Source organism: Canis lupus, chromosome 2 (assembly GCF_003254725.2).
Source record: "Canis lupus dingo isolate Sandy chromosome 2, ASM325472v2, whole genome shotgun sequence".
NCBI lineage: Eukaryota > Metazoa > Chordata > Mammalia > Carnivora > Canidae > Canis > Canis lupus.
Genome location: NC_064244.1, coordinates 61067804 through 61094139, shown reverse-complemented (window position 1 = coordinate 61094139; position 26336 = coordinate 61067804). Strand labels below are relative to the sequence as shown.

Below are 26336 nucleotides of genomic sequence, written 5' to 3'. Positions count from 1 at the left end.
TTGATTTTCTGTAGTTTGAAAATTATATGCTCAGGTATAGTTTTTGGTGAATTTTTTTTTTTTTTTTTGCATTTGTGTTACTTGATGTTCTCTGAGATTCTTGGATCTGTGGTTTTGTGTCTGACGTTTATTTGGAGAAATTCTCAGCTATTATTGTTTCAAATATTTCTTCTCTTCCTTTTTTCTACTGGTATTTCCATTATGTGTATGTTACACTTTTTATAGTTGTCCCATAGTCCTTGCAAATTTGTTCTGGGGTTTTTTTTCAGTATTTTTTCTCTTTGCTTTTAAGTTTTTAAGATCTATTGCTAATATCCTCAAGCTCAGAGATGATTTCTTCCAGCCATATTCCATGTAGTAATAAGCCCATCCAAGGCATTTTTCATTTATGTTGTGGTGAGTTTTCTTTTTCTTTTTTTTTTTTTAATCTCCAGCATTTCTTTTTGGTTCTTTCTTAGTATTTCCATACCTCTGCTTACATGGTCTATCTGTTCTTGTATGCTATCTATTTTATACACCAGAGCTCTTAACACATTCATCATAGTTGTTTTAAATTCCCAGACTGATAATTCCAACATCCCCACCATGTCTGGTTCTGATGCTTGCTTAGTCTCTTCAAATTTTGTGGGTTTTTTTTTTCTTTTAGTATGCTTTATTTTCTTGATAGCCAGACATGATGTACTGAGTAAAAGCCATTGTTGTAAATAGGTTTTTATAGGTAGTAATGTTTCAGTAAGGTGTGAGGAGAAGGGAAGCATTTTATAGTCCTATGATTATGTCTTGGTTTTAGTATGTGTGCTGCCTAGTGCAAGCACCAGGTCTCAGTCTTTTAATGACCCTGTGCCATTGAACTGTGACCTTCACAAGTTTTTCTCAGTTTTTTTCCTTCCCCTTTGAGTGGGAAAGGATGGCTATAGTGGGCTGGAGTTTATCCCTTCACCCAAGTGGAGGGCTAGAACTGACTGGCATTGGGTATTTCCCTTCCCTAGGCCAGTTAGGATCTGATAATACCTCAGCAGGTTAAGCTCTGGTTAACCAGTTTCCCATGAGGACAGACCTTGTTGTGGAGGCTGAGAAAAATCAAGGCCATTCCACCTCAAGTTTAGCATTAGCACAAGTACAGCCATCTTAGGCCCCTGTGAATAAGAGCTGAACTTTATAGGAAAAACTGCAGAATGTCCTCAATGTCCTCGCAGGGAATCCCATATCAGAAGGACAACAGAGCTCAGAATTGCCCTCAGCAAGAATCCCATATCAGAAAGACAACAGAGCCCACCCCTGTGGTAGAAAATCCCATATTAGAATGAGAACAGAGCTCAATGCCCTTGAAAGCCCCATATCAAAATGTAAACAGAACTTGAGAAATTCTTCCATCCCTTCTGAAAATCCCCTAGACCAGCCTATAAAAAACCCAGCGGTAACCCACTTCGGGGTCCAAGTCCCTGCTCCGCTGTGTCGGGTATACTTGGACCTAAAGCTTGCTAATAAACTCGTGCGCTTACATCGGTGTCGGCTCCTCAGTGGTTTCTCAGATTCGCAATCTTGGGCACAACACTTGTCAACAGAGTATTCTGACATATTTCAAAATGATTCCTTTCCCCTCCCCATACAGGAAGCCTGAGGGGCTTTTTCTCTGATATTTACTGTGAGAACCTAGTTGAGTTCTTAGAGGTAAAATTCATGAAAGTGGGAAGACACCACCCCCCCTCCCCCAAACTGGCTTCCTCTAGAGTTTTTAACTCTCAGGCCTGTCCACATTGAGCTTCCAACAATTCATTAATTACAAGTTCAGGTTTTCCTTCCCCTGCACTTGTTCCTCGAAGGCAGCTTCTATCCACAAGTCTCTCTTCAAGATAAACTGTGACTCCTGCATAAACCAGTCTGTCTCTCCAATCTTTGCAGTTGCAGCTTGCCCTGTGTCCTCTCATCATGGATCTAAAGAGCTGTTGATTTTTCAGTCTATTTAGTTTTGCACTTGTTGTTAAGATAGAGTGGCAACTTCCAAGTTCCATGCAGAACTGGAAACTGGAAGTTATTCCTTTTAATGAGAAAAAAATTTAAGTTCATGTAATAATAGAGAATCTCAGCATTTTCATCAGCATAATGAGGGTGTTTTCTCATGTTTTGGGGGGTGCAGTTGGAGGTTAAGAAGAGAAGGGGACATGGAGACTTTCCAAAAAAGATTTAGAAGAAGAAAAGATGTGTCAGGAAGTTGTTTGACATTATTAACTAACCTTTTATTCAAAGTCTGAGTTTTGATGTTCAGTTGATTTGCTAACCAGTCCCTGGGCACAGTCATATTTGCCCTTTATTGTTTCAAAAGGTGGAAGGAATAGGACAACACAGGCGACCTCTCTGGGAGGAAGCAACTATCCATAGAGCCCAGAAAGGGCCCAGTGGAATTACTCTTTTATGGAAAGAGTCTGTCTCAATTATCCTAATTATTAGCCCCATGACCAACCACAACCCACACACATCAGAAAAGGCCTGATTTAAGTCTCCCTATCTTCTCATCGATAATGCTCTTGAGGTGAGTTGAATGCATGAATATGACACATTCTCATCACAATCAGTGGCAACGACAGCCATGGTGTGGAGGGTGACAAAAATTCTCTTTGACCTAACTAATCAGACTTCTCCAAGCCCTCAAGCCCTGACTGTGAGTCCTATCATTGGCCATTTAGTCCAATTTTAGCAAGAATCTTGCTGGGTCAGTTTAGCAAAAAAATCCCCCACTCCTGATATCTGATCAAATTACCCTAACTTATCACCCTTGTCTGCCTTCAGCCAGAATCTTATTGATTCAGTCAAGCAAGAATCCCCCAGCCTTGATGTTTCCTCTTATTTCCATCCACTAACCCTTACCTTGCTCTTTGGCAACAAATTTCCACTTGTCCTTAGTGTAGTCAGAGTTGAACCTGATCTTTCTCTCCCCCTACAAAACCTCATTGTAGTAGTCCCCTGAGTAAGTCTGCCTTACCATATTTAACAAACATCACAGATAATTTTTTCTTTAACGAGAGAATAGGAATGAGTCTTCTCCAAATCAAGAGAATGAGCATGCATACCTTGAAGACGCCTCAAGTGTGATTCAGAAACCCACCTCTAAAGGGGCAGACTCTTTCTACTCTCCTCCAATCCCAACAATCCATCCCTCCTCCTGGAATTCACTGACATCACTCTCTTTCTAGAGTCTTCTACTCTGAGAAAGCCAGTGATAGCATAGCAGTTTTATTAGTTTGCTAGGGCTGCCATAACAAAGTGCCATAAACTGGATGGCTTGAAACAGCAGAAATTCATTCTCAGTTCTGGATGCTGCAAGACCAAATTAAGGTGATAGCAGGACTATCTTCCCCCCAGAAGGCTCTAGGAAAGAATCCTTCCCTGTTTCTTCCAATTTCTGGTGGCCCCAGGTGTTCCTTGACTTGTGATTTGTTGGCTCCAACTTCTACCTTTATCTTTGTATGGTCTCGCCCATAATGTGTGAATTTTACCTGCCTTATGGAGCTATTAGGAGGAGCAAATTAAATAATTTTTGTAAAATCTTTGCGCACAGCGCCTGGAATTTGGTAAGGGCTCTATACAGGACAGCCATTGATTGTCACCTTCCATTGGTCTGATCTTTCATCCCTCTCCGGTTTCTTTGTGTTTTTTCCAGCCCACCACCATTTACATATTGTTTTTTCCAGAGACCTTCCCTTGACACGTGTTCTTCTGCTGTGGATAGCTCTTCCCCTCAGGGTATATGAGTGAGAGGAGAGGGTGCTAATCTACTCCCCTCAGGCTTTAACTGAAAGTATTCTGATGACTTTGTTGGGAGGAAAACTTTACCTCTCCCAACTTGGATCCAGTGTTGGGGGCCTGAAAATTTAAGTGAAAAAATACAGATTAACAGAAGAAAACACAAGATTTATCTTCACATGTGCAATGCAGGAGAGCTGCCAGTAATGGAAAACTCATGGAGCTACCCAAAAGAAAGGTGTATGTATACCAATTTTTTAAAAGATTTTATTTATTTATTCATGAGACACAGAGAGAGAGAGAGAGAGAGAGAGAGGCAGAGACACGGGCAGAGGGAGAAGCAGGCTCCATGCAGGGAGCCTGATGTGGGACTCGATACTAGGACCCCAGGATCACGTCCTGGGCTGAAGGCAGGCGCTCAACCACTGAGCCACCCAGGGATCCCCTGTATACCATTTTTTTAAAAAGGTCTTTTTAGGTCTTCAGTGGGAGAATATGGAAGTGTCTATTGGGTTCTTTGATGCCAGTGGGAATGGGAAATCTACCTTCTTGGCAAATGAATTTTTAGGAAACCCCCTAGGAGAGGAGTTAATAGCAGCTGTATTTTCAGAAGGCTATGCTTTAGGTGATAATGGAAGTTCAAATAAGAACTTAGTAGTAGAGCTTAGTCAGTGAAGCATGTGACTCTTGATCTTGGGGTCATGGGTTTGAGCTCCACATTGAGTGTAGAGATTACTTAAAAAATAAAAAATAAAAAAGATTTCTCTCTGCATCAAATGTGTTCAAACATTTTTACTTTAAAAAATTTAAGATTTATTTATTTGAGAGAAAGAGTGGGGAGAGGAGCAGAGGAGACGATTTTCAAGCAGACTCTTTGATGAGCTTGGAGCCTTACACAGGGCTTGATCTCACCACCCCTGAGATCTTGACCTGAGCTGAAAGAGTCATACACTTAACAGACTGAGTCACCCAGGTGCCTCTCAAATGTTTTCACTTTTAAACAATCTTATACCAACTCTGGAGGTCCAAGAGGGTTCCCACAACTCCCAAATAAATTCTTATCTGCTAGCCAACCTGCCAGTTTTTAGCTTTGTCCTTGAGAGCTAAAAGACCTGGGTAAATTATTTAATTCCCTGGGCTTTAATCTGTAAAGTGAAAATAGGGTGGTTGTGAGGATTAGAAGAGACCTACAAATAAAGCATTTGGAACAATTCCCAGACATAGTATGAGTGACATAAATGTTTGCTGTTTTTTTAATTGAGGTATACTTGACATGTAACATTCTATTAGTTTCAGGTGTACAACATAATGATTTGATATGCGTGTATATCATGAAATGATCACCATGTTAAGTTAAATTAAATCAGTCATCAAGTTATTATTTTCATTGTATGAGCATATCAAACTCAACTGTTCCAACACTCAACTCCTCACCCTCCCTCTAGACCTATCCCTCTGCCCAGAGTCCCTTTCTCATATTGTGGCACCATCATCAGCCCGCCACCTGAGTAGAAACCTTGACTCCTCTCTCTCCCTTAACCCCAATGAAAAATCAATCACCAAAACTGGTTGATTTTACCTCTTAACTATTTCTTGAATCTGTCCTCTTCACTCTATCCCATTTGTGTCAGAATATTGTTTAGCAAACATTCACTCCTCCACCCTCCATGCAAAAGGATACTTCCTTAGACTCAGTCTCTTGTGCTCCTGCTACTTGTCATGTGAACACTCCTCATGTAGGCTGATCACCTGAGCCACAGTAACCCACAGACATGTAATCAAAAGAAGAGAAAGTTTATGCTGTGTGCCACTGAGATTTTGTGGCTGGTTGCAACATTGCAATAAATACTAACAGCTATCTAATATGTCTTTATTATTTTGGGCATTTGTCTTCTAATTTGTATTCTTGCCTCCAGCCTTATCCCTCTAAACTCTTTCTAACAGCTACCAAGTTACTCCACCTAAAATACACATCTGAGTTGATGTGATATACCCAGAACTCTTTGAAAATGATAGAAACCAAATTCAAACCACTCTCAGTAAGAAAAAAAAAAAAGTGAGAATATATTGGCTTGTGTTAATCATCCAGGGATAGTATTAGCTTCTAGCATGGCTGGATCCAGTTGTCCAAACAAGTTCATCAGGAATAGGTCTCCACTTCTCTCAGTCCCAATCTCTTCTATGGTTTCATTCTCAAGGCCTTCCCTAGTAGGGAATGCCACTAAGAGATTCCAGACTTAAATCCTACAATTTTACTAACTCCAAAAGAAAATGGACACTTCTTCACTAATTGCTTCAACAAAAGTCTGGACTGGTTTGGGCCGGATGATCTTCCTTGAACAAACCAGGTACAAGCAGCACTTAGCCTGGAGCCTGAGAATGGGATCATATAAACTGTGAGTGGAAAGAAAAGTGTCCTCCAAGGGGAGAAGATGGGCTTTGTTACCAGAAGGTAGGATCCAAGCAGTCAAAAGCAGTCAATGTTCTAGCACTATTCTTCTTCGGTGGACTCTTCATCAGCATTGGGATGATCTCTCAGCCTCTTGATATAAAATACAAGGCCCTGCAAGACCTGATCCTTTTTACTTGTCATGCTTCTCCTCCCTGTTATTATGTGGCATGCCCTTCAGGCTCCCACAACACTACACATCATGCCCCACGCAGCTTCCTATCTTGGGTCATACATTCCCCTTCTCTTGAAACACTCATCTTCTTTCTCTAGCTAATTCCTCCTTACTTGTGAAGCCTCAACTCAGGCCTCACCTGGGCTGGAAGGATTTCTCTGGACCACCCTGTTCCAGGCTATGCTCCTAGAAAGATGCACATCAACTTTTTATTAGTGCTAAGAAGTTTGACATAGGGTAGCTACCCAGTAACTGCTGAATTAATGAATGAATAAAGAAAGAAATGAATGAATAACAGAGAAAAGTAGAAATTCAATTAAGTATTTGTTTGAATGGGGAAATGTATTGCCTCATATAAATGAAAAATCCAAGAAAGAGCTGAATAGAGTGAGTGAGTGAGTGAGTGAGTGAGTGAAGTGGGATGGATGGATGGATGGATGGATGGATGGATAAAAGGAAGGACAAGGGGAAGAATATGTAGATAGGTAAGTTGATTAGTAAACAAAGCACTCCTCTTCTAGTAGTTTGGGAAATGGGCCAGAGCAATGGCTTTCAAGTGAAAAGTGCGGAGTCTGTGCAGAACTGTTTTTTAAAAGGTTCAAGTTATGTTTAAGTGGACATAATTCTGACCACTTCACCAGGCATTTGAGCCTCAGAGGGAGACAGATAAGTGGTACCAGGTCCCCATGGAATAAATGGAATATCTTCAAAAAGAAACTGGGTACTTTTTCCCATTATCAGATGAACTTCCTGGCAAAATGCAGATGCCTGTCACAGCTGATAGTGGATAAAAGAATCTTATTTTTAAAAGCCCTCGGAGATCTTGAATTTACTCAAATGAGCATTTTTGCACCATCCCTGAAGGAAACAGAACAAACCACCCTACTGTCTGAATGTTTAAGGCCCTGGAGCCTCCTTCCTTCATTTGATTTGATAAGCAGAATCTGAGTCCCGCCTCTCAGTAGCAGGTGAGATGAGCACCACCCAGCCTCAAAGCATCACCAGCAGCTGAGAACATTCTCCAGGAGTCCTGAGGGTGCATTGTAAGCAGCTTCTTCCCAGGCAAACCCTGTTTTGCAGGATGAATTTCCATTAGGAGGGAGAAAAACAGAATTGTCTTTTTAAAAAATTTGAAAGCAGTTACCCGAGTCTGGCCTATCCCCAGTAAGCTGTAGAAAGAGGCCCCAAACTTCCTGATCCCCAGCTGCAAGCCCAGGCCTGTTTCCTGGCACACTGAAAGTTTACCACCCCCAGGGACAGAGCAGGGCCTTGGGCCAGCTGACGAGGCCCCGTCTCTCCTACACTGTCTTTGGAAAATGTCAGGCTCTGCTGAGGCAAAAGGAACCGTTTTCAGGCTGAAGTGCATTTTCAGGCTGAATGTCTTTGCTTCTCTTCCTTCCTTCTCTTTAGCCTGGTTGCCTTGTCATCCCCAAAGAATCTCGTTCAGTTTCTGAGGTTTCTATGGCTAAAAAGAAGGGTCATTTGCAATAGCTCGGGCTCACACTTGTTCCCTCTCTCTCTCTCTCTGTCCCCCTCGATCCCTCCTCACCCTTCCATCCATCTCCTCCTCTCCATCAGTCCCTCAAGGCACCCAAAATGTGCAGTGCACCGACACCTAGAGGACCAGTTGCCTACTTCTTCATAGGTGGGTACACCCAAATGAGGAAAGAGAAGTGGCCCCTGCTAGGTGCAGGCCGTGATGGGACTTGCATCTCCATGTATTCACAGGGTAGACCTCCACTTCCAACAGGACTCGGCAGTGATGAACAGCATAAATTCGGGAGCCACGCTGCGGGGCCTCGGCTCTGGGCTCTGCCCTGTCCTAGATGGCCAAGCTCAGGCAAGCGACTTAACCTCTTGGTGCCTCAGTTGCCTCATCTATAAAATGGGAGCAACTTTATGCTGCTCCGTGCCGGTTACCATAAAGCACCCCTGTAAACTCATCAGCGTGGTGCCTGGCACAAAGAGAAGACTCTAGAGCTTCTTTTCTCACTTCTGTTCCACAGAGTTACACCCACCCCTTCTGGCTGGCCCTCTCTTCTCACATCCGCAGGCCTGTCTTTCACATGTGTCTGTCATCATTTATTTGCAAACATGTCCATTTGATTTCCAATTAAAACGCTTTCGAATTAAAAACAAAACACACGCAGGATTGGTGGTGGGGGAGCGGGTGAGGAAGAAAGGCTGACAGGCATGTTAGTAAACAGCGAAATATTTCTGAGGGCTGGATTCAGATAGCTCAGATGCTATAGAGTCCAAATTGACAGACTTTTGATATGAGGAGACACAGGGGTGTCAGCAGAGGGGCATTTGTCTGGGGGCTTAAAAACCAGGAACATGCGCCCTCGTCCTTCACACCAGTGCTCCGGGCTCCACTTCCAGGATGACCAGGCCTGCTGCCTCCTATTCACTCTCTTCACAGCCCGATCCTGATTGTTCCCATAATTCACAGACAATTCTCCCAGTTAAATATTAAATTATTCATCACCAACCGTGTGGAGCCAGCCAAACAAAAACGACCCTGCTGGGGATGTTGGCTCTTGGGCCAGCTCTTGAAGAGAAAGGAGAGAAAGAGAGCAAACCGACCCCCCACACAGCCCCGTGGACATTTAGGAGAGTTCGGAAGGTGAGGCAGCTGGGGGTCCCCGGACAGTCACAGCTCAGTAGCACATGGCTACAGAACATTCTGGCTTGCCCGTCTGCAGAAGCTGTGGACAAGTCCCACGACACATGAAGACTTCTTTTGTCCTCTCCATAGAGAGCCAGGGAGAATAGGATTCCTCATAGCTCCAAAGAGCAAAGCCTGAGGAGGGAACCTGCTGAAGGCAGAGATTTCTCTCTCCTCCTTGTATTCGGAGCTTCTCAGGACTGGGTTTGTCTCAGGTTTCATAGGCCAAAGACAGTTCCAAGAATGAAGAGAGGGTCCGGACCGACTCGAGAGGAAAACACCTCAGCTCTTGAGTGCAGGGCCCCCATCCTTCGATGAGATGTCCTTGCCATCTGCTGCCTCAGCGCCAGCCTCCAGATTTGGCTCTTCTCCCTCGGGCTGTTCTCCAGGTTTGTGGGATTCCCCCACCACCTTGGTGCTCTTGCTTGTGTGGCATCCCATCTCACTTTGGGAGCAGAGGGCCCAGAGTTCTGGGCTGTTCTGAGGAGGGTCTGTGCTGCAGCTACTCTTACAGTGCCAGATTTAAATAACCCTTCCTCAGAGCACTGTTGAAAGAGAACTGGTTGGGTTTCTATGGTCACAGGGAGACGCCAAGTCTAATCTGCATAATAAAACGCTGACCCTCATCCATGAGGGGGGCAGGGTCCCGAAGGCTGTCCTTCCTGACAACCCAGCAGCTGGTTCAGTGCACCAGGTCCCATTCATCTCACCAGAATTCCCTTCATTTAACCTTTAACTTCTTTACAGATTATAACTCCTCACCTAGTTACCTGTAAACAGTAGCCTGTCTCTCCATACACAAAGTTACTATGCAACTAGCTATGGCCTCATTCCCTGTCCCAGAGTCACATTCAGTTCCAGAACTCACAGACCTCCCACTTGGAGACCATCCCCTACCTTAGAATGCCAACTCCACCCATAGTTGAAGAATAGGGAGTCCTAAGACCGTGGACTCCAGGGGATACCCAAACATGTAATGAAAAGAACTAGCAAGTATAGCGTGCTACTCTGTGCCAAGCAAAGTTTACATTCATTATCTTCTTTAGTCCCTACAACAACTCTCTGAGGCCGATTATGTTATTTAAACATCATTTAGCAGATGGTGCCACTGAGACACAGAGATGGTGAGTAATTTATGGAAGACAGTCACTAACAGCCAGAACGGGATTTGAATCCAGGTCATCTGGGATTCCAGTCCCTCCATCACTATGCTAATTATATCTATTTGAAAGAGCCCATCAGACCATCTTCACACACTGTCCTAGAGGTCATCCGTTTGGTAAGCTTGTCATTGCTCTTTTAATCTAGGACACACAGGTAAAGGTTTTTGGAGTTGTGAGTGAATGATCTCAAATGTAAATGCCTCTTGAGTGAAGCCCACACAGTATAGAAAGGTATGGAACTGAAGTTAGCCACTCCAGCACTCTATAGTACTCTTGGTTTATTTTCTGACCACATATCTTTGCTTTTCCTAAATCTAAAAGGAGCCCGATTAGTGGTACCTTTTGATATGAGGAGACACAGGCCATGATGGGACTGTGGGGCTCAGTTGGTTAAGCATCTGACTCTTGATTTTGGCTCAGATCATGATCTCAGGGTCCCAGGATGGAGCCCCATGTTGGGCTCCCTGGTCAGTGGGTAGTCCACTTGAGAATCCTCTCTCCCTCTCCCTCTGCCCCTTCCACCATGCTGTCTCTCTCAAATAAATAATCAAATCTTGGATAAAATAAAACAAAAGGAGCCTGATAATCCTGACCCAGCTCCTAGGAAGCTGGAAAGAGGATCAAGCAGGTCTGTGAAGTGGCTTTTCAGAGAAGTACAAAATTTATTCTTTCCCAGGTATGTGCAGAGCACTCAAAAGTGACATCAGTCCCGGTGCACTTACGGAGGGCGGATGCATGAGAGCCTCAGACACATTACAGAGTCTTCTTGTGGACTCCTTATGATCCAATTTTCCTGTGGGGAAGTATTATTAATTCCACTTTAGAGTTGAAATAATTAAGTCCAGAGTGGTTAGGTCAGTTGCCTTAAGGTCATGCACCTGCTTAGCAGCCAGTTCAGGATGCTGCCTCCAAAGCCTGTGATGACCCCACTCCCTGCTCCCTCCCACCCTTTGCCCCCCAGTGCCTCTGGCTAATACCATTCATCCTCTTGGACCTGGGCATTCAGTGATCTGCTTAAATGTGGTAAAACTGCCCATAAATCACCTTTCTTTGAATGAGCTTCTTGCCAACTGGGCTGGCAGAGAGACAATTAGAAGACATTATGGTGTTGCTGATTTATCTCTCCATGTAAAAGCCAAAGTACAAAAGTACTTTGGGGGTGTCAGGATGGAAGATGGAGCTTCCATTTGCCTTCCAAGTAAGAGGCCCTAATTAAGGCAAATCCTCATTTAGATACTGGGATCCTAGAGCAACAATCCTCTTGTGAAGCCTCCAAATTAATCATGCTTAACCCAGCTCAGCACAAAAGACAGGCTCCAAGAGCGCCCAGGAGCCAGGTATAACCCTCAGGTTGCACTTGGGTTTGTCTAGAGCTGTGGTCAGCAGGACCACATGAGGGCTTTTTGCTAAATAACTTAGTGAGAAGCCTTGCCCTGCCTGTGACCTCCTACACCCTGGACAGGTTACATAATTTGTGGAGGCTCAGTGCAAAGTTAAAATGTGGATCCCTTGTTCAAAAATTATTAAGGTGTACCTGGGTGGCTCAGTCAGTTGAGCATCTGCCTCCAGCTCAGATCATGATCCCAGGGTCCCAGGTGTTGGGTTCTTTGCCCAGCGGGGAAACTGCTTCTCCCTCTGTCCCTCCTCCTCCCCGCTACTTGTACTCTCTCCCCGCTCCTCTCTCTCTTAAATAAATAAATAAATAAAATATTTTTTTAAAAAGTGTTAAACATTTCAAGATGATGACAGCAGAAATTTAAATGATGCACGGGGCTCCTGAGGCCAGCCCTGCACATACTTACCCTCTTCCTCAACATTCTCAGAAATGGGTTCACCTCTAATGAGGACTATAATGTGCCAATCACTAACTGGTTCTGCCTAGGGGAGGAGGGATCACCCTAGGGATAGAACGAGGCTAAAAGAAAGATAAGAACAGAGAAATGGGGTATGGATGACTCCAAAGATGGATGAGACCTCAGTAGGGTACTTCCAAAATATTTCCAGCTTCAAATTGCTTCCTTAGCTTTTACAACCTACAAAACATAGCACATAAAAAAAAAAAATCAACACCAATAAAAACTCCCAACAGTACCATATGTTGACAAGGTTGCAGAGTGACTGGAACTCTCATATGAGGCTGGAGGAATGCAAAATGGTACAGCCACTCGAGAAATCAGCTTGGCAGTTTCTTGCAAAATTAAACATACACTTAGCATAGACTATTTTGTTGTATTAATCTGCTCAAGCTGCCACAACAGAAGACCACAAACTGGGTGGTTTAAACAATAGACATCTTCTCACAGCTGCAGAGCCTCAGTCCATGATCAAGGTGTTGGCAAATGTGGCTTCTGGTGTGAGGAGTCTTCCCGGCTTTCAGATGGCCACCCTCCTGATGTATCCTCATGTGTATGGCCTCTCCTCTGTGTTCACAAAGAAAGCCCTGGAGTCCCTTTCTCTTTTTATAAGAACACTAGTTCATCAAGATTTGGGCTCCACCCTTAGGACCTCATTTCACCCTAATGACTTCCATAAAAGCACTATCTCCAAGGCAGTTGCATTGAGGGTTGGGGCTTCACTATATGAATGGAGGGGTATGGGATACGCATTCAGTCCATAACAGTATCTAAGGGAAATGAAGACCTGTGTTCACACAATATCTTATACCTGGATAGTGAGACCAGTTCTATTAGTAATCAAAAACTGGAAACAACCCAATGATAATGTGAATGGATAAATAAACTGGTACATTCGTACACTGGAGTACTACTCAATAATAAACAGGAATGAACTATTGCTGCATGTAAGAGTTCCAGTAAACGGCAAAGATATTATGTTGAGTGAGAGAAGCAAGTCTCAGAAGGTTCCCTACTGTTTGATTCCTTTATACCGCATTTTGAAAAAGACAAAGATGTAGGGATGGTTTGGGGGAGTTTTGAGGGTGGTAAAACTATTCTGTATTCTTTTTTTCCTTTCTTTTATTATTGTTATTTTTAAGTAGGCTCCATACCCAGCATGGAGCCCAACGTGAGGTTTGAACTCATGACCCTGAGATCAAGACCTGAGCTGAGATCCAGAGTTGGATGCCCAACTGACTGAACTACCCCAGGTTCCCTGGAGCCGTTCTGTATTCAAGTTGTGGTGGGAGTTACACAAATCTGTACATGGATTAAAATTCATACATTCATACGGCAAAATTTTAAGGAGTCAAATTTACCAAACGCTAAGTGAGGAAGATTTCAAAAAAAAAAATTTAAAGATCATTCAAACAAAAAAATAAATAAAAACACTCTGCCAGGAATCTTGGGGCTTATTTGCCATCTGGCCCTAGTTCTCAAGATCATTTAAATCCTTTTCTCCTGCTTCTCACTCACTCACTCACTCACTCAAGCAAACAAATACACCTGCCCCTAATTTATCTCAACAGCTGTTTATTGAGCTCTATGTTACAAAGTTCCATTTTGGGTGTTGCACAGTTTGTAGAACCAGAGGCAGAGAGAGCTGAATACAGAGTGTCACCTTACAGCTGTGACTATAGATCAGGAGAGTGGCCAGCCTAAGGCACCCCACAGAAAGAGAGCTGCAGGGTGCACCCCCAAGCACCCCCAAGCCACTCTTTGTCCTCCCTCTGGTCTCTGTCAGGGCTCTCACTGACCAAGCTCGCCTTGAAGCCAGTGGGCATAGAAGCCTTCTTGTAGTCTTGTAGAACTAGGTCACCCTCCCAGAACTAACAACAAGGTGGAGAACAATGGAGACTGGATGTGGAAAGGCAAACATACAACCTAGCACAACCCATGTGGATCCTGCTCTATAGGGCATTGAATCTGTCAGGGGAGGCAATATCTTCACAGGGAATTAAACTATGCAAGGAAAAGGCTACACTGGAAAGAGGGAGTAAGGGAGGGCTTCTTTGAGCTAGACCTAGAAGGATAAACAGAATATTAGCTGGTAGAGGAGGGAAAGGACATCGTGGACAAAAGGAAGAAATGCAAATCCCTCCCCAGGAGTTCAGTTTAATTCACATTTACCTATGGAAAGGCAGCCAACTGTTAGAAGCCCGGGTTTCAGCCTGAAAGGAACCTGGGATTGAATGCTAACTCTACTAACGTGCTCCTGCTGTGCGGACTTCAGCTAGTTGTTTAACATCTCTGACTCTTAGTTTCCTGGACTTTGGGAAATCAATGAGACAGTATATATATTTTCTGCCATTGTACCTCATAACACCTGGCAGGGTTTGCAGGTACAATTCATGACCAGAAAGTAACCAGGCTTACTCCTGCCAATCATAGACACATTGTGACCCCCAAAGTCAAACTGTCTTTCAGTCCACATGACCAGCCTGCCAAGACCACATGTCCCTGGTCTCTTTAGTATTCCTGCCTCTTTCATCTCTACCCTTCCTGTGCCAGGGTCTTGGTGCCACCCTGTCCATGCCCCTGCTGCCCCCATGTGTGGGTCCTTTCCTTTTGGATTCTCACCCTCTTTAAATTTTTATTTATTCGTGAGAGACACAGAGGCAGATGCATAGGCAGAGGGAGAAGCAGGCTCCTTGCATGGAGTCTGATGTAGGACTCGATCCCAGGACTCCGGAATCATGCACTGAGCCAAAGGCAGAAGCTCAACCACTGAGCCACCCAGGTGCCCAGATTCTCACCCTCTTTAAAGGAACATCACTCTGGAAGATAAATATGCCCTTTCCTACTGAAAATGGGTTGTATCTCATAACATAACTATGAAATTGTTAAGAAAAATAAAATAAAACAAAATTCTATCTGAAGGAAAACATGGACAGAACAAAAGAACAAGAGGGATAAAAACAAGAATGTGTTGTCTATTCTGCCCCATATCTAAAACATAGTGTCTGGTACATAGTAGGTGCTCCACAAATGGTGGTGAGGTGCTCACAGGCACATATTCTGCAGTTGGGCAATCCAAACTGAAGTCCTGACCACACCATTGGCTTACTCTTCCCCCAAGGGCAAATTACATCATGAGTCTCAGTTTCTTCATCTATAAAATGGGAAACGTAGTAGTGCCTACTTCACAGGATTATTGTGAAGTTTCAAATCAATAGTTGATCGGAAATTCTTAGCACCTAAGCCATTGTCAACAATAATACTTGTGATTATTATACACATGACTTCTACCTATCCAAACACTGTGCTGTCCCTCACGGAGACCCCCCCCCCCACCATGAAGAGCCCACCAAGAAAACGGACCTGTTGATAATTGCAGTTTCTGAAACACAGTGCCGAGTGGAATGAGTAAAACGGCAGGAGAACTCAGAGGGAAAGTCCTTAGGAAAACCTTTAACCCCATCAGGTGATGCCTGACGTCAGAATTCTAGGACTTTGCCCAGGCATGCTCTGGGGCACAGTGGGGTGAGGGGGAGGGAGCTCTTGCAAGGACTGGGGCAAGAATGATCTGGAAATGACTCAGAGACACTTTAAAGTGAGAGAATGGGAAATGTCCTTGTCAGCACTTCTCTGACCGATTCACCTTCACCAGAGAACACCAGCCGGCCGTGTATAAGCTGGGGACCAGGCCATATCAGTCACACACACACACACACACACACACACACCAAACACATACACTGCCCCTTGCCCTTCCAGGCAGTGCCCACGGGTGATACGTCCCCCTCCTCTTCCTCTGCCTTCGATGGTCACTGGGGCCAGAGCCTACCAGTACCAAGAGGCCAAATATGAGGCCGGCACTCACACAGGTTGGGGGTTGGCATAGACCTCACTTTCACAAAGTGTCTCTCATCTTTCCACTGGTGATATTATCCCCAGATGTCATCGCACAGATAAATGGCCAGGATAAGAAGGCATTTCACATACCGCCTTGCAAAACCTGTGTCCATCACCAGGCCACTCGGCCTTCAGTACCCTACACATTCATTTTTTTGCATTGTAAATCCTGTACTGATCCTGTGAGGAGCTCAATTCCATCGCACCGCATTTTTGTGGATGCTAAAAGTGTTAATTTGTTACATTAAATCTGAATTCAGTGAGGGCAGAGATATTGGGGGTGTTTTGCCCTTTGTCATATCCCTTGTTTTTAGGAAAGTGTCTGGGGCATAGTAGGTGCTCAGTTAACATTTGCAGAGGGAAGAAAGAAGTGAAATGTAAACCCTTTAAATAGTCCACCATCTTTGTAACCCTGTTTTGGCATGTCTTCATAAAAAAATAATAAATACCAAGGACACCTGGGTGGCTCAGCATCTGCCTTCAGCTCAGGACATGATCCCAGGGTCCTGGGATAGAGGTCCACATCCGGCTCCCTGTGGGGAGTCTGCTTCTCCCTCTAACTATGTGTCTGCCTCTCTCTCTGTGTCTCTCATGAATAAATAGAGAAAATCTTTAAAATTAATAATAATAATAATAATAATAATAAATACCAGAAGCCTCAGGAAAGGGAGGTGGCTTAGGGTCCCCATTGCTCTCAAAAAGCCTGATAGTGGGACTCCTCTGGACATTGCTTAATTATCAGCTAACAGGTCCCCAGCCTAGGGCAGATCTACTCTCCCTTCCCAGCTCCCCAGTGACTAAGGGGTGGCTACGGGCATTGAGTGTCAGGGAGTCAGGAGAGGTACCAAGAAAGCCCCAACCCCCCCCCCCAAAAAAAGTCATTGCAGCCGGCAGAGAAAGATGACCCGGTTTGCCAAGTCCCAAGGGACCTGTGTCTCCCAACTCTGCACAGGCTCTGCCGCAGACTGGGAGTCTAATCACCGTCAGCCCGAGAGCCTGGAGGGCACCAGGCAGGAGGGCAAGGGGGTGGGGGCTGGGGCAGGGAGAAGAGGAAAGGGTTGGTGGGAGGGGAAGGGCCGGTCCCCGGCGTGTCCGGGGCTCCCACATTATTTCAAAAGGAGGCTGTGCCAACCTGGGCTGTACTGGAAGCGGGGGCCGCAAAGGAGGATCCCGAGCGCAGCCGGGGACATCCCAGGACGGCTCCCCCGCGCGGAGCCCGGGCCTGGCGGGCCCTCGCGGCCCCGAGAGGAAGTTCAGCGGGTCGGGGTCCCCGCGCCCCCGGGGGAGGGAAGGGGCGGGGCGGCGGGGCCGGGCCGGGGCGCGCGACGCGGGGGCAGCCGCCCACATGGGCAGGTGGGCCGCGCTCCCGCCCCGCCCCGCCCCCGCCCGCGCTCCCGCCCCGCCCCGCCCCCGCCCGCGCTCCCGCCCCGCCCCGCCCCCGCCCGCGGCCCCGCCCACCGCCCGCGCTCCCGCCCCGCCCCCGCCCGCGGCCCCGCACCGCCTCCGCGCGCCGCTGGGTGGCGCCTGCGCTCCAGCGGCGCCTCTCGGGCGCGGAGGGGGGGGGCCCGCAGCGGGGCCGGCGGCGGGCGGGCCTGAGCCCCAGGATTCCGGGGACTGGAGCGCAGCGCCGGCGGCCAAGGTAGGACCCCCGAGCCTCGGGCGTTTCCCCCGGGCCCCCGCGGCCGGGGCGGGCAGCGCGGCGGGGAGGACCCGACACGTCGGAGCGGCCGCACGTGCCTTGCCTGAAGGGACCCGGCGGGAGCGCAGCTCGCCGGCCCGCGGGTCGCCCCAGCCCGAGCCTCTGCAAAGCCCGCCCGAGGCCCCGCTCGGCGAGTCCTCAAAGGAGAGAGTTCCCGGTGCCCGGAGCCACGGTAGCTTTGCAGCTGAGCGCGGATCCGATCCAGAGCACCGTCCTCAAACTTGGCTGCACGTTGGGATCTCTTGGGGAGCATGAAAGAACGCTGGTGCCCCCCGTCCCACCGCCACCCTCCCCACCCCGGGGACGAGTGTAAGCGGTCTGGGTTGCAGCCTGAGCATCTGGTCCTTTACAAGCTTCCCAGGAGATTGCAACTAGCAGCTAAGTTTGAGGTCCCTTGATGTAAGGTTGGAGAAAACCCCGAGGACGTGTGTCACAGCGCCGCCGAATGCGGATTCTTCTCCCCCCCCCACCTCCCCCCCCCTCCTCCTCCTCCTCCTCCTCCTCCCTCCTGCTTTTGAAGCAGGAAGTATCTCCGCCTTTAAGCTGTCAAACCCAAGATAACAAACCAACACCTCCCCTCCAATAGGGCTGGTTCTGAAAGGGTTAAACTCAGCAGCGGGCAGGGGATGGAAAGAGGCTGATGTGGAATGTGAGAGAAGACTCTTGAGCTGCCCTCCTCACTTTGCTAAATGCAGCTGAGGAGGCAGAGTAAGCTCCCCTATAACTAGTAAAAATGATCCCGTGTATTCTCATGAAACAGCAGAGTGGTTACCAGCATGGGCTTGGAGTCCCCAGAGCCCCCTCAAGAGCTCACGATATCACTTCTGGTCTCAGTTTCCCCATCTGCAAAATGGGCACGATGGTATAAACCTCCTAGAGTTATTGTGGGAATTATTAACAATTAAGGTCATGTTTCCTGCAGGTACACCTGCACCAGGTGCTGTGCTCAATGCTTTCTGTGCATTGTCACATTTGACTCCTCATTATGGCCCACAGGATAGTACCATAATGACCCCATCTGATGTTTGAAAAACTAGGCCTCAGAAAGGCCAAGGGGCTTGCTCAGGGCTATATGATTAAGAAGAGGCCGATCCCAGGCAATCTGACTCTAGGACCCATGTGCAAAAGCAATCTGCTGTTTCCCTCATGTTGAGAATGGAGAGAAAACACTTAGCACAAGGCAGGTCATGGCGCATTTTCCATAAACAATGGCTGTCATTACTGCCAACAAGGCACTTTCACTGAATTGACTCATTTGTTCATTCATGGCATATTCATTATTAAGAGCCTACTGTGTGCCACACAGTTTCCCAGATGTAGACATAAAATGGTGAGTAAGACAGAGGTTAGCCAGCTCTTGGTGAATTCACACTCTGGTGAATGAGAGAAATGAGAACAAATACAGCGGATCCTCATTTTTGGCGGATTCTGCAGTCCTGACTTCTACTCTGTACAATTTATTTGTGACCCTAAAATCAATATAGACAGCGCTTTCGTGGTCATGCATGGACATGGGCAGAGTGCCCAAAAATTGGAGCTGACAAACATGCACATTCCCAGCTGAGGTCAACACAAGGCAACACTCTGCTTTCTGGTGTTAGCTCTCATATTGTAAATGGGTGTCCTTTTTGTGATCTATTTCGTGCGATGTTTTCTGCATTTTTGTGCTTTTTTTTTTTTTTTTGATGATTTTCAACTTCTCTGTTGAAAATCGCCCTGAAGCATCGTGCTCAAGTGCTGACTAGTGCTCCCAAGCATAAGAAGGTTGTGATGTGCCTTACAGAGAAAATATGTATAAGATAAGCTTTGTTCAGGCATGAATTGTAATGGTTTTGGCTGTGAGTTCAATAGGAATGAATCAACAATATATATTAAATTAGGTGTCTTTAAACAGAAACACACATAAAACAAGGTTAGGTATTGATCTGTTGATGAAAATGTGACGAGTCTCCCAGAAACCTAACTTTAGGTTTTTTTCCCTAGGTGCAATGGTTTGGTATTTGCTAATTCCATATTCACGGCAACTTCTTGGAATATAGCTGCTGCAAAAAATGAGAATCAACTGTAATTAGACATTACCACATGTACAATGAAAGAATCAAGGTGGAGAGGCATACAGAAGGGGCCTGCCTTAGATTGGGTGTCAGAAAGGTTAGAAGCAGAACAGGCACCCAGTGTGATAAGGAAAGAGTGTTTCAAGCAGAGAAAGTAATATATGCAAAGGCCAGGAGGTCGCCAAGAGTTTGGCAAGATCAGGAAACTCAAGGAGAGCCAGTGTGCAGGGAATGTGGTGGGCAAAGAGAGCAGAAGTGCAATAATAACAATAATAACAGAGTCTGGGGCCAGGTGGTAGTGTGTTTTGTGGGCAGCTCTCATTTCATCCGATTAGCACAGTAATCCTGGCAGGCTTGGAGAGGATGGTTTCCACCTCCTGCGGAAGATGAAATTGATGCCTTATGTAGTTAAACATACTGTGCAAAAGTACGCCACTGGTAAGCAGTACCGACCTCTAGTACCTCCCTCTTAATCTGATGCTGAACAGACGTTTGAGTATTGATCAGAAATCTTAGGTCACTAATCCTGAGCTAGAGATTTGGTTTGGTCTGGGGAGGAATCAGTAACTACATGGCTACAGAAGCCATCAAGCATGGATGAAACAACTTGGGACAGTGTGCAGAATGTGGAGAAGAAAAGTCCTCATGCGTATTAAAAATAAAAATATTCCTGGTATAAAACCATTAATGCCTCAGTGAAAGACTCCCAGTTGCTTGTAGGGGCAGGGGGAGTAGTGAGGGAGGGCCCAAAGATGTAGAAAAAGGAAATGTGAAGGTCTGATCCAAACTATCCCTGAGGGACACCTGGGTGGCTCCGTGGTTGAGCATCTGCCTTTGGCTCAGATCGTGATCCCGGGGTCCTGGGATCGAGTCCCGCATTGGGTTCCCTGCATGGAGCCTGCTTCTCCCTCTGCCTGTGTCTGTGCCTCTCTGTGTCTCTCATGAATAAATAAATAAAATCTTAAAAAAAAAAAAACCTACCCCTGAAATACTAGGTCTGGCACTGGGTCTCCCCATCCATGGGACAGCAAGGTCTCAATCTGCCTCTTGTCCCTGCAGGACAATGATCTTAAGTAGGGGTCAGCAAACTTTTTTCTGTAAAGGGCCATATAGGAAATATTTTGAGCTTTGTGGATCATACAGTTTCAGTTGGCATCTACTCACCTCTGTGGTTGTAGAGTAAAAGCAGCTTTAGAAGATATGGAAATGAGTTGTGTTCCAATAAAACTTTATTTACGGACACTGAAATTTGGATTTCGTATGATTTTAATGGGTCACAAAATCTTCTTTTGATTTTTTAAAACTATTTATAAATGTGGGGTGCCTGAGTGTCTCAGTCCATTAGGAGTCAGCCTTCGGCTCAGGTCATGATCCTGGGTCCTGGGATAGAGCCCCACGTCGGGTTCTTTGCTCAGCAGGGAGCCTACTTCTCCCTTGCCATCTGACTGCCTTTCTGCCTGCTTGTGTGCTCTCTCTCTCTCTCTCTCTTCTCTCATTCTCTGTCAAAAAAATAAATAAAATCTTTAAAAATAATTTAATTTAATTTAATTTAATTTAATTTAATTTAATTTAATTTAAAATTGTTTTGTAGGGATGCCTGGGTGGCTCCACGGTTGAGCATCTGCCTTTGGCTCAGGGTGTGATCCCGGAGTGCCGGGATCGAGTCCCACATCGGGCTCCCTACAGGGAGCCTGCTTCTCCCTCTGCCTATGTCCCTGCCTCTGTCTCTCTGTGTCTCTCATGAATAAATAAATAAAATCTTCAAAAAAAACTGCTTTAAGAACAAGTTTTTGTAAATGTATAAGCCATTCTTCGCTCGGGCAGTGGGTCAGTGGGCTATAGTTTGCCAACTCTTTATCTAGAATCATGGGACCTCAGTGACATAAGAATACTAAATGTCCATCTAGTTAAATCTTTACCTGACCAATGAATCCCCATCAACTATTCTCTGCTATTTCTTGAGTTCCCATCAATAACATGGAACTTACTCACTGGGCACCTCATTCCATTGCTAGAAGTTTGAACTATGTCATAGTTGGGGTTTCCCCAAAAACAGATCATGAGACAATGTGGGTGCCAGGACATTATTGGGGAAGTGATCCCAGAAAGTGCAGTGAGAGTGAGGTGGACCTGGGGAAGGGAAGGAAAACCAAAGAAGGATGTGTTGATAAGTGAGTTAGCACCCCGAGCAACGGATCAGTCTCACTGGGGAATACTTGGAGAGATTGTGTGTCTCATAAAGAGGCAAGGAAGCTGGGGTGTTTCCCTCCCTCCTCAAGGCCTCCCCACTTCCGCGCACTCTATCTGTGCGCAGAAAATACATTCAGGTGGGAAGAAGAGGTGGCAGGTCCAACTGTCCACAGGTGGCCTCCAGGGAGTGGTCACCGGCATGGGTGGGCTACAAAGTGTTTCTGCTTTGGGTTTTTTTTAAGTGTGCATTGCCTATCACTGGGGACGTAGTGAGATGATTTAGTGTGGAATGGAGTCATGGAGCTAAAGAACCTGAAGTCTCAGACTAGGATAGGTATTCCCTTTGTAAACTGCCTCTCTGATCCTGCCCTGCTGCTGGGGCTCCCCAGTCCAGGAGCTGCTGGCCACACCGGCCTTGTACTTTGTTGAACTTGCCAGCCTCTCTTCTGACTACAGTCAACAGAAGAAGTCTTAGTTAGTGAAGGAGTAGACTGGCCCGTCTCGGTTTTTCATGGAAAAGACAGCAGCCGTCAAATTCAGGACATTGAACAGGCAAGCATGGTCAGCGTAAATTTAGAATGTTGGTTTGTGTATTTCTGCAGTTTCCACCTATACATGGCAAGTGTTTCTGGCTCTGCATTTACAGTAGCAATATGAAGTTTTCTTTAAAATACATTTAAGGAGTGCCTGGGTGGCTCAGTCAGTGAGGCATATGCCTCCTGCTCAGGTCATGATCCCAGAGTCCTAGGATTAAGCCCCACATCCTTGGGGCAGACACCCTGCTTCTCCCTCGCCCTCTGCCCCTCCCCCACTCATGCTCAAGCTCACGCTCTCTATCTCTCTCTCAAATAAATAAATAAAATCTGTGGGACGCCTGGGTGGCTCAGCGGTTGAATGTCTGCCTTTCACTCAGGGTGTGATCTCAGGGTCCTGGGATCAAGTCTCACATCGGGCTCCCTGGAGGGAGCCTGCTTCTCCCTCTGCCTGTGTCTCTGCCTCTCTCTGTGTGTCTCTCATGAATAAATAAATAAATCTTTAAAAAAAAAAGTAAAATCTGTAAAAAATAAAGTAAAATACACTTACATAATGTATCTACTTAAAGAAAAATATGAAAAATAGCATAGGTAGTATGAGAATATGATAAAAATGATAGTGGCACTTATTGAGCACTTACTATGTGCTGGATGTTATTCTAAGCCCCTATATGCATAATTTAATTACTCCTCACCACAGTTGCAAGAGTTAAGCATAGGTACTATTATTAGCTGAGAAAACAGGCATAGGGGAGTGAAGAAACTTGCCCAAAGTTATATAGCCGGTAAGTGACAACTGGAAAGTAAATCCAGGTTGTCCTGCTCCACAGTTTATGTTCTTTTTCTTTTTCTTTAAAGATTTTATTTATTTATTTGAGAGAGAGAGAGAGAGAGAGCAGGAGCAGGGGGAATGGCAGAGAAAGAGGGAGAAGCAGACTTCCCACTGAGCAGCGAGGAGCTGGACTGGATCCCAGGACCCTGAGATCATGACCTGAGCTGAAGGCAGACGCTTCACCGACTAAGCCACCCAGGTGCCCTACAGTTTGTGTTCTTAATTTCAGGATGACACTGCTTCTCACAAATTTGACAAAAGAAAAAAAAATGAAGCTATTATTTAACTTACTGATGGTAGAGGAAGCCTACTGTAAGAGGTTCCTCTTTCTCATCCAGCTGAAATCTGTCTCCCTAAATCTGCTGCCCTTTGGTTGTCATACTTTCTTCTGGAGCCTCAGAGAACAAATCTGTCCTGTTTCTGTTCCTACAGTCCCTTCAGATATTTGATGACAGGGAACCTGCTGGCCCTCCCGGATCTTCCCAGTTCTAGATTAAACATTGCCAGTTCCTTCTGCTTATATGCTATCCTGTGTTCTTGGCATCTTCACCCAAGCACAGGGCCTCTTTCTTCCTTATTCTTTTGTATCACACAGAAGCTTTTATAGCCAATTCTGGGCTCAAAGTGGATGGCTGTAGTTGGGGTGATTGAGGAGGCAGAGAGCAGCTAACCAGTGATGCCCAGAGGGAGACTGTCACTCAGAGAGAGTCCCCTCACCCCCAAGCTAGCATCACAAGGGACTGGATGCTGGTCATGCTCATTCTTTGCAGGCTAGAGATGGAGCTTCCCTGGTGCATATGGAGCTAATCAGGCTGAAAGGACAGACTAGCCAAATTTACAGGAGCCTGGTAAGGAAGCCAGACCACAAATATATTAAATCACAATGGGACAAGCACTTCGAGGCAGCCTGAAAACTTGATGTCAGCCTGGGGAAGCCCACGTGGGAAGCCATGTTCCAGGTAGAAGTTTGGTATTCATGGGACCAGACAAGGTGTGCAAGGTGAATGATTTTAATAGCCAGGACAGCCTAAGATCCTTGTATCCTCTGAGGGATACAAGAGTCCACAGTGGCAGTTCTGCTGACCTAGGTCCACATCCCTGTTCTCATGGTAGACACGACTCAAATCAGTGACCAAACCTTTGCCTCCCTGGACCAACCTTAAGATCCTTATCAAGAGGGTATTCCAGGATAAGATCCTCATCAAGAGGGCATCCCTGGCCAGCCTCTGAGCTGTCCGTAATGCTCAAGAGTTTCCAGAAATCCCACTGCTCTGGACAATGGGAAATAAGACTCTCAGAGACTTCTCTTTCGTACAATTTTTGCTGAGCTCCTCACACTTCACCATCTCTGTCTAGCCAATATTCCTGCATCTTATGTTAATACAATTGACCTTTTTTTTTTTTTTTTAAACTCCTTCTTATTGTCAGGTCTTGATTTGATTTCCAGGCCCTGCTCTTCCTGCTTTGTCCAGAGAGGCACATCCTGTCCTGTCTTAAGAACTTCTGCAGATCAGTAATTACAGTTATTGTATGTGTGGATTCTGCTGATATACTCTCCCCAGATTTGGGGGTGACTTGCTGTGTACCTTCCAGTAATAACTTCTTGCAACTGAGAAAAAGCGGTTTTCTGGGATGCTGAGCTCCATTACAGAATTGACAGGATCCCAGTTACTACTGTTATCACTCGTCCGTGCCTGGGGTCTGGGGTGAGAAGGGTCCTGGAAAGGAAGCATAGGGCAGTCAATGATCAAAAGATCATTGAGTTTGCTGTTATGAGCATTGATTATACTTCTCTGAGTGTTGAGAGACTATTATTTTGAAGCAAATCAACTTTTTGCCAGCTTTTAAAAATGTACGTTTTTCTCAAAATACATATGGAGAATCTGTGGCACCTGGGGACATCTTCCAGAGGGAAAGTGGGCCCTGCCCTCAGGGGCTGCCAGGCTGCTCAGTCTGAGAGGGGAGACCCAGTTCTCATACTAGGAAGGCTGCCAGTCTGATGAGAGAGGTGCCATTCCCTAGCCTCAGGGAGTCCAATGGAAGAGAGGCTTACCATATCCTTGGTGTGAACTATTTCCCCACCCCTGAAGACATCACTGGTATCTGAGGCTTGTCTTCAGTCCATTAACAGGCAGGGAGGGAGTGGGCCTGCTTCATTTACCACTCAGATACACTTGTGCAGAGGCATAGCAGAGGGGCTTCTGAGGGTTAACTTGGGGATTTATTTTTAATAGACCTTTTTTTTTTTTTTTTTTTTTTTTTAGGCCAGTAGAGATTTATAGAGAAATCAATGATAGTATAGAGAGTTCCCATATACCCCACACCCAGATTCCCCTATTATTTTTTTTAAAGATTCTATTTATTTATTTATTTGAGAGAGAGGAGAGAGAGAGAGAGAGAGAGAGAGAGAGAGAGAGAGAAAGAGAAATCATACGGGGAGGGGCAAAGGGAGAGGGAGAAGCAGGCTCCCCTGCTGAGCAGGGAGCCTGACTGAGGTGGGGCATGATCCCAGGACCTGAGATCAGGATCTGAGTCAAAGGCTGATGTTTAATCCACTGAACCACCCAGGGACCTCCAGCTCCCCTTATTGTTAAGATTAACAAATGTACAGTGGTACATTTGTTACAATCAATGAACCAATATTAATACATTCTTAGTAACTAAAGTAACTTAGTAACTCCATAGTTTATTGAGATTATTCTTAGTGTTTACCTAATGTCCTTTCTCAATTCTAAGACATCCGCTAGTATCTGGTATTACATTTCTTTGTCACATCATCTTAGGTTCCTACTGGCTACAACATTGTCTCAGATTTTCCTTGTTTTTGATGACTTTCACAGGTTTGAGGGGTACTGGTCAGGTATATAGTAGAATATCCCTCTCATGAAATCTGTCTGATATTTTTCTCAGGATTAGAATGGGGGTATGGGTTTTGGAGAGGAAGGCCCCACAGTGGTAAAATGCCATTTTTGTCATGTCCAGGCAAGCACCCCTCACGTCAGTACCACCTACCACTGTTGATCCTGAGCTCAATCACCTGACTGAGGTGGCATTTGTCAGGTGTCTCCACTGCCAAGTTTCT

The 26336-nt window shown here is 45.8% G+C and overlaps 2 protein-coding genes across 2 annotated transcripts in view; one reads left to right on the top strand and one right to left on the bottom strand.

The window, feature by feature from the left end:
* Positions 1–4530: 4530 nt before the first annotated feature.
* On the bottom strand, positions 4531–10317 carry LOC125754093 (uncharacterized). Its single transcript, XM_049104503.1, has one exon. The coding sequence runs from the start codon at positions 9472–9474 to the stop codon at positions 9316–9318; it is 159 nt and encodes a 52-aa protein (XP_048960460.1). The 5' UTR covers positions 9475–10317; the 3' UTR covers positions 4531–9315.
* A 7181-nt stretch (positions 10318–17498) lies between these two features.
* CHD9 (chromodomain helicase DNA binding protein 9) overlaps positions 17499–26336 on the top strand; it is a 220928-nt gene continuing 212090 nt past the window's right edge. Inside the window, exon 1 of the mRNA XM_025447580.3 lies at positions 17499–17585. The gene's annotated coding sequence lies outside the window, so the exon portion shown is untranslated. The remainder of the gene's footprint in view (positions 17586–26336) is intronic.

What these genes read in the sequence shown, in the direction of transcription:
- LOC125754093 (XM_049104503.1), bottom strand. Translation starts at nt 9,474, where the DNA reads ATGGGATGCCACACAAGCAAGAGCACCAAGGTGGTGGGGGAATCCCAC.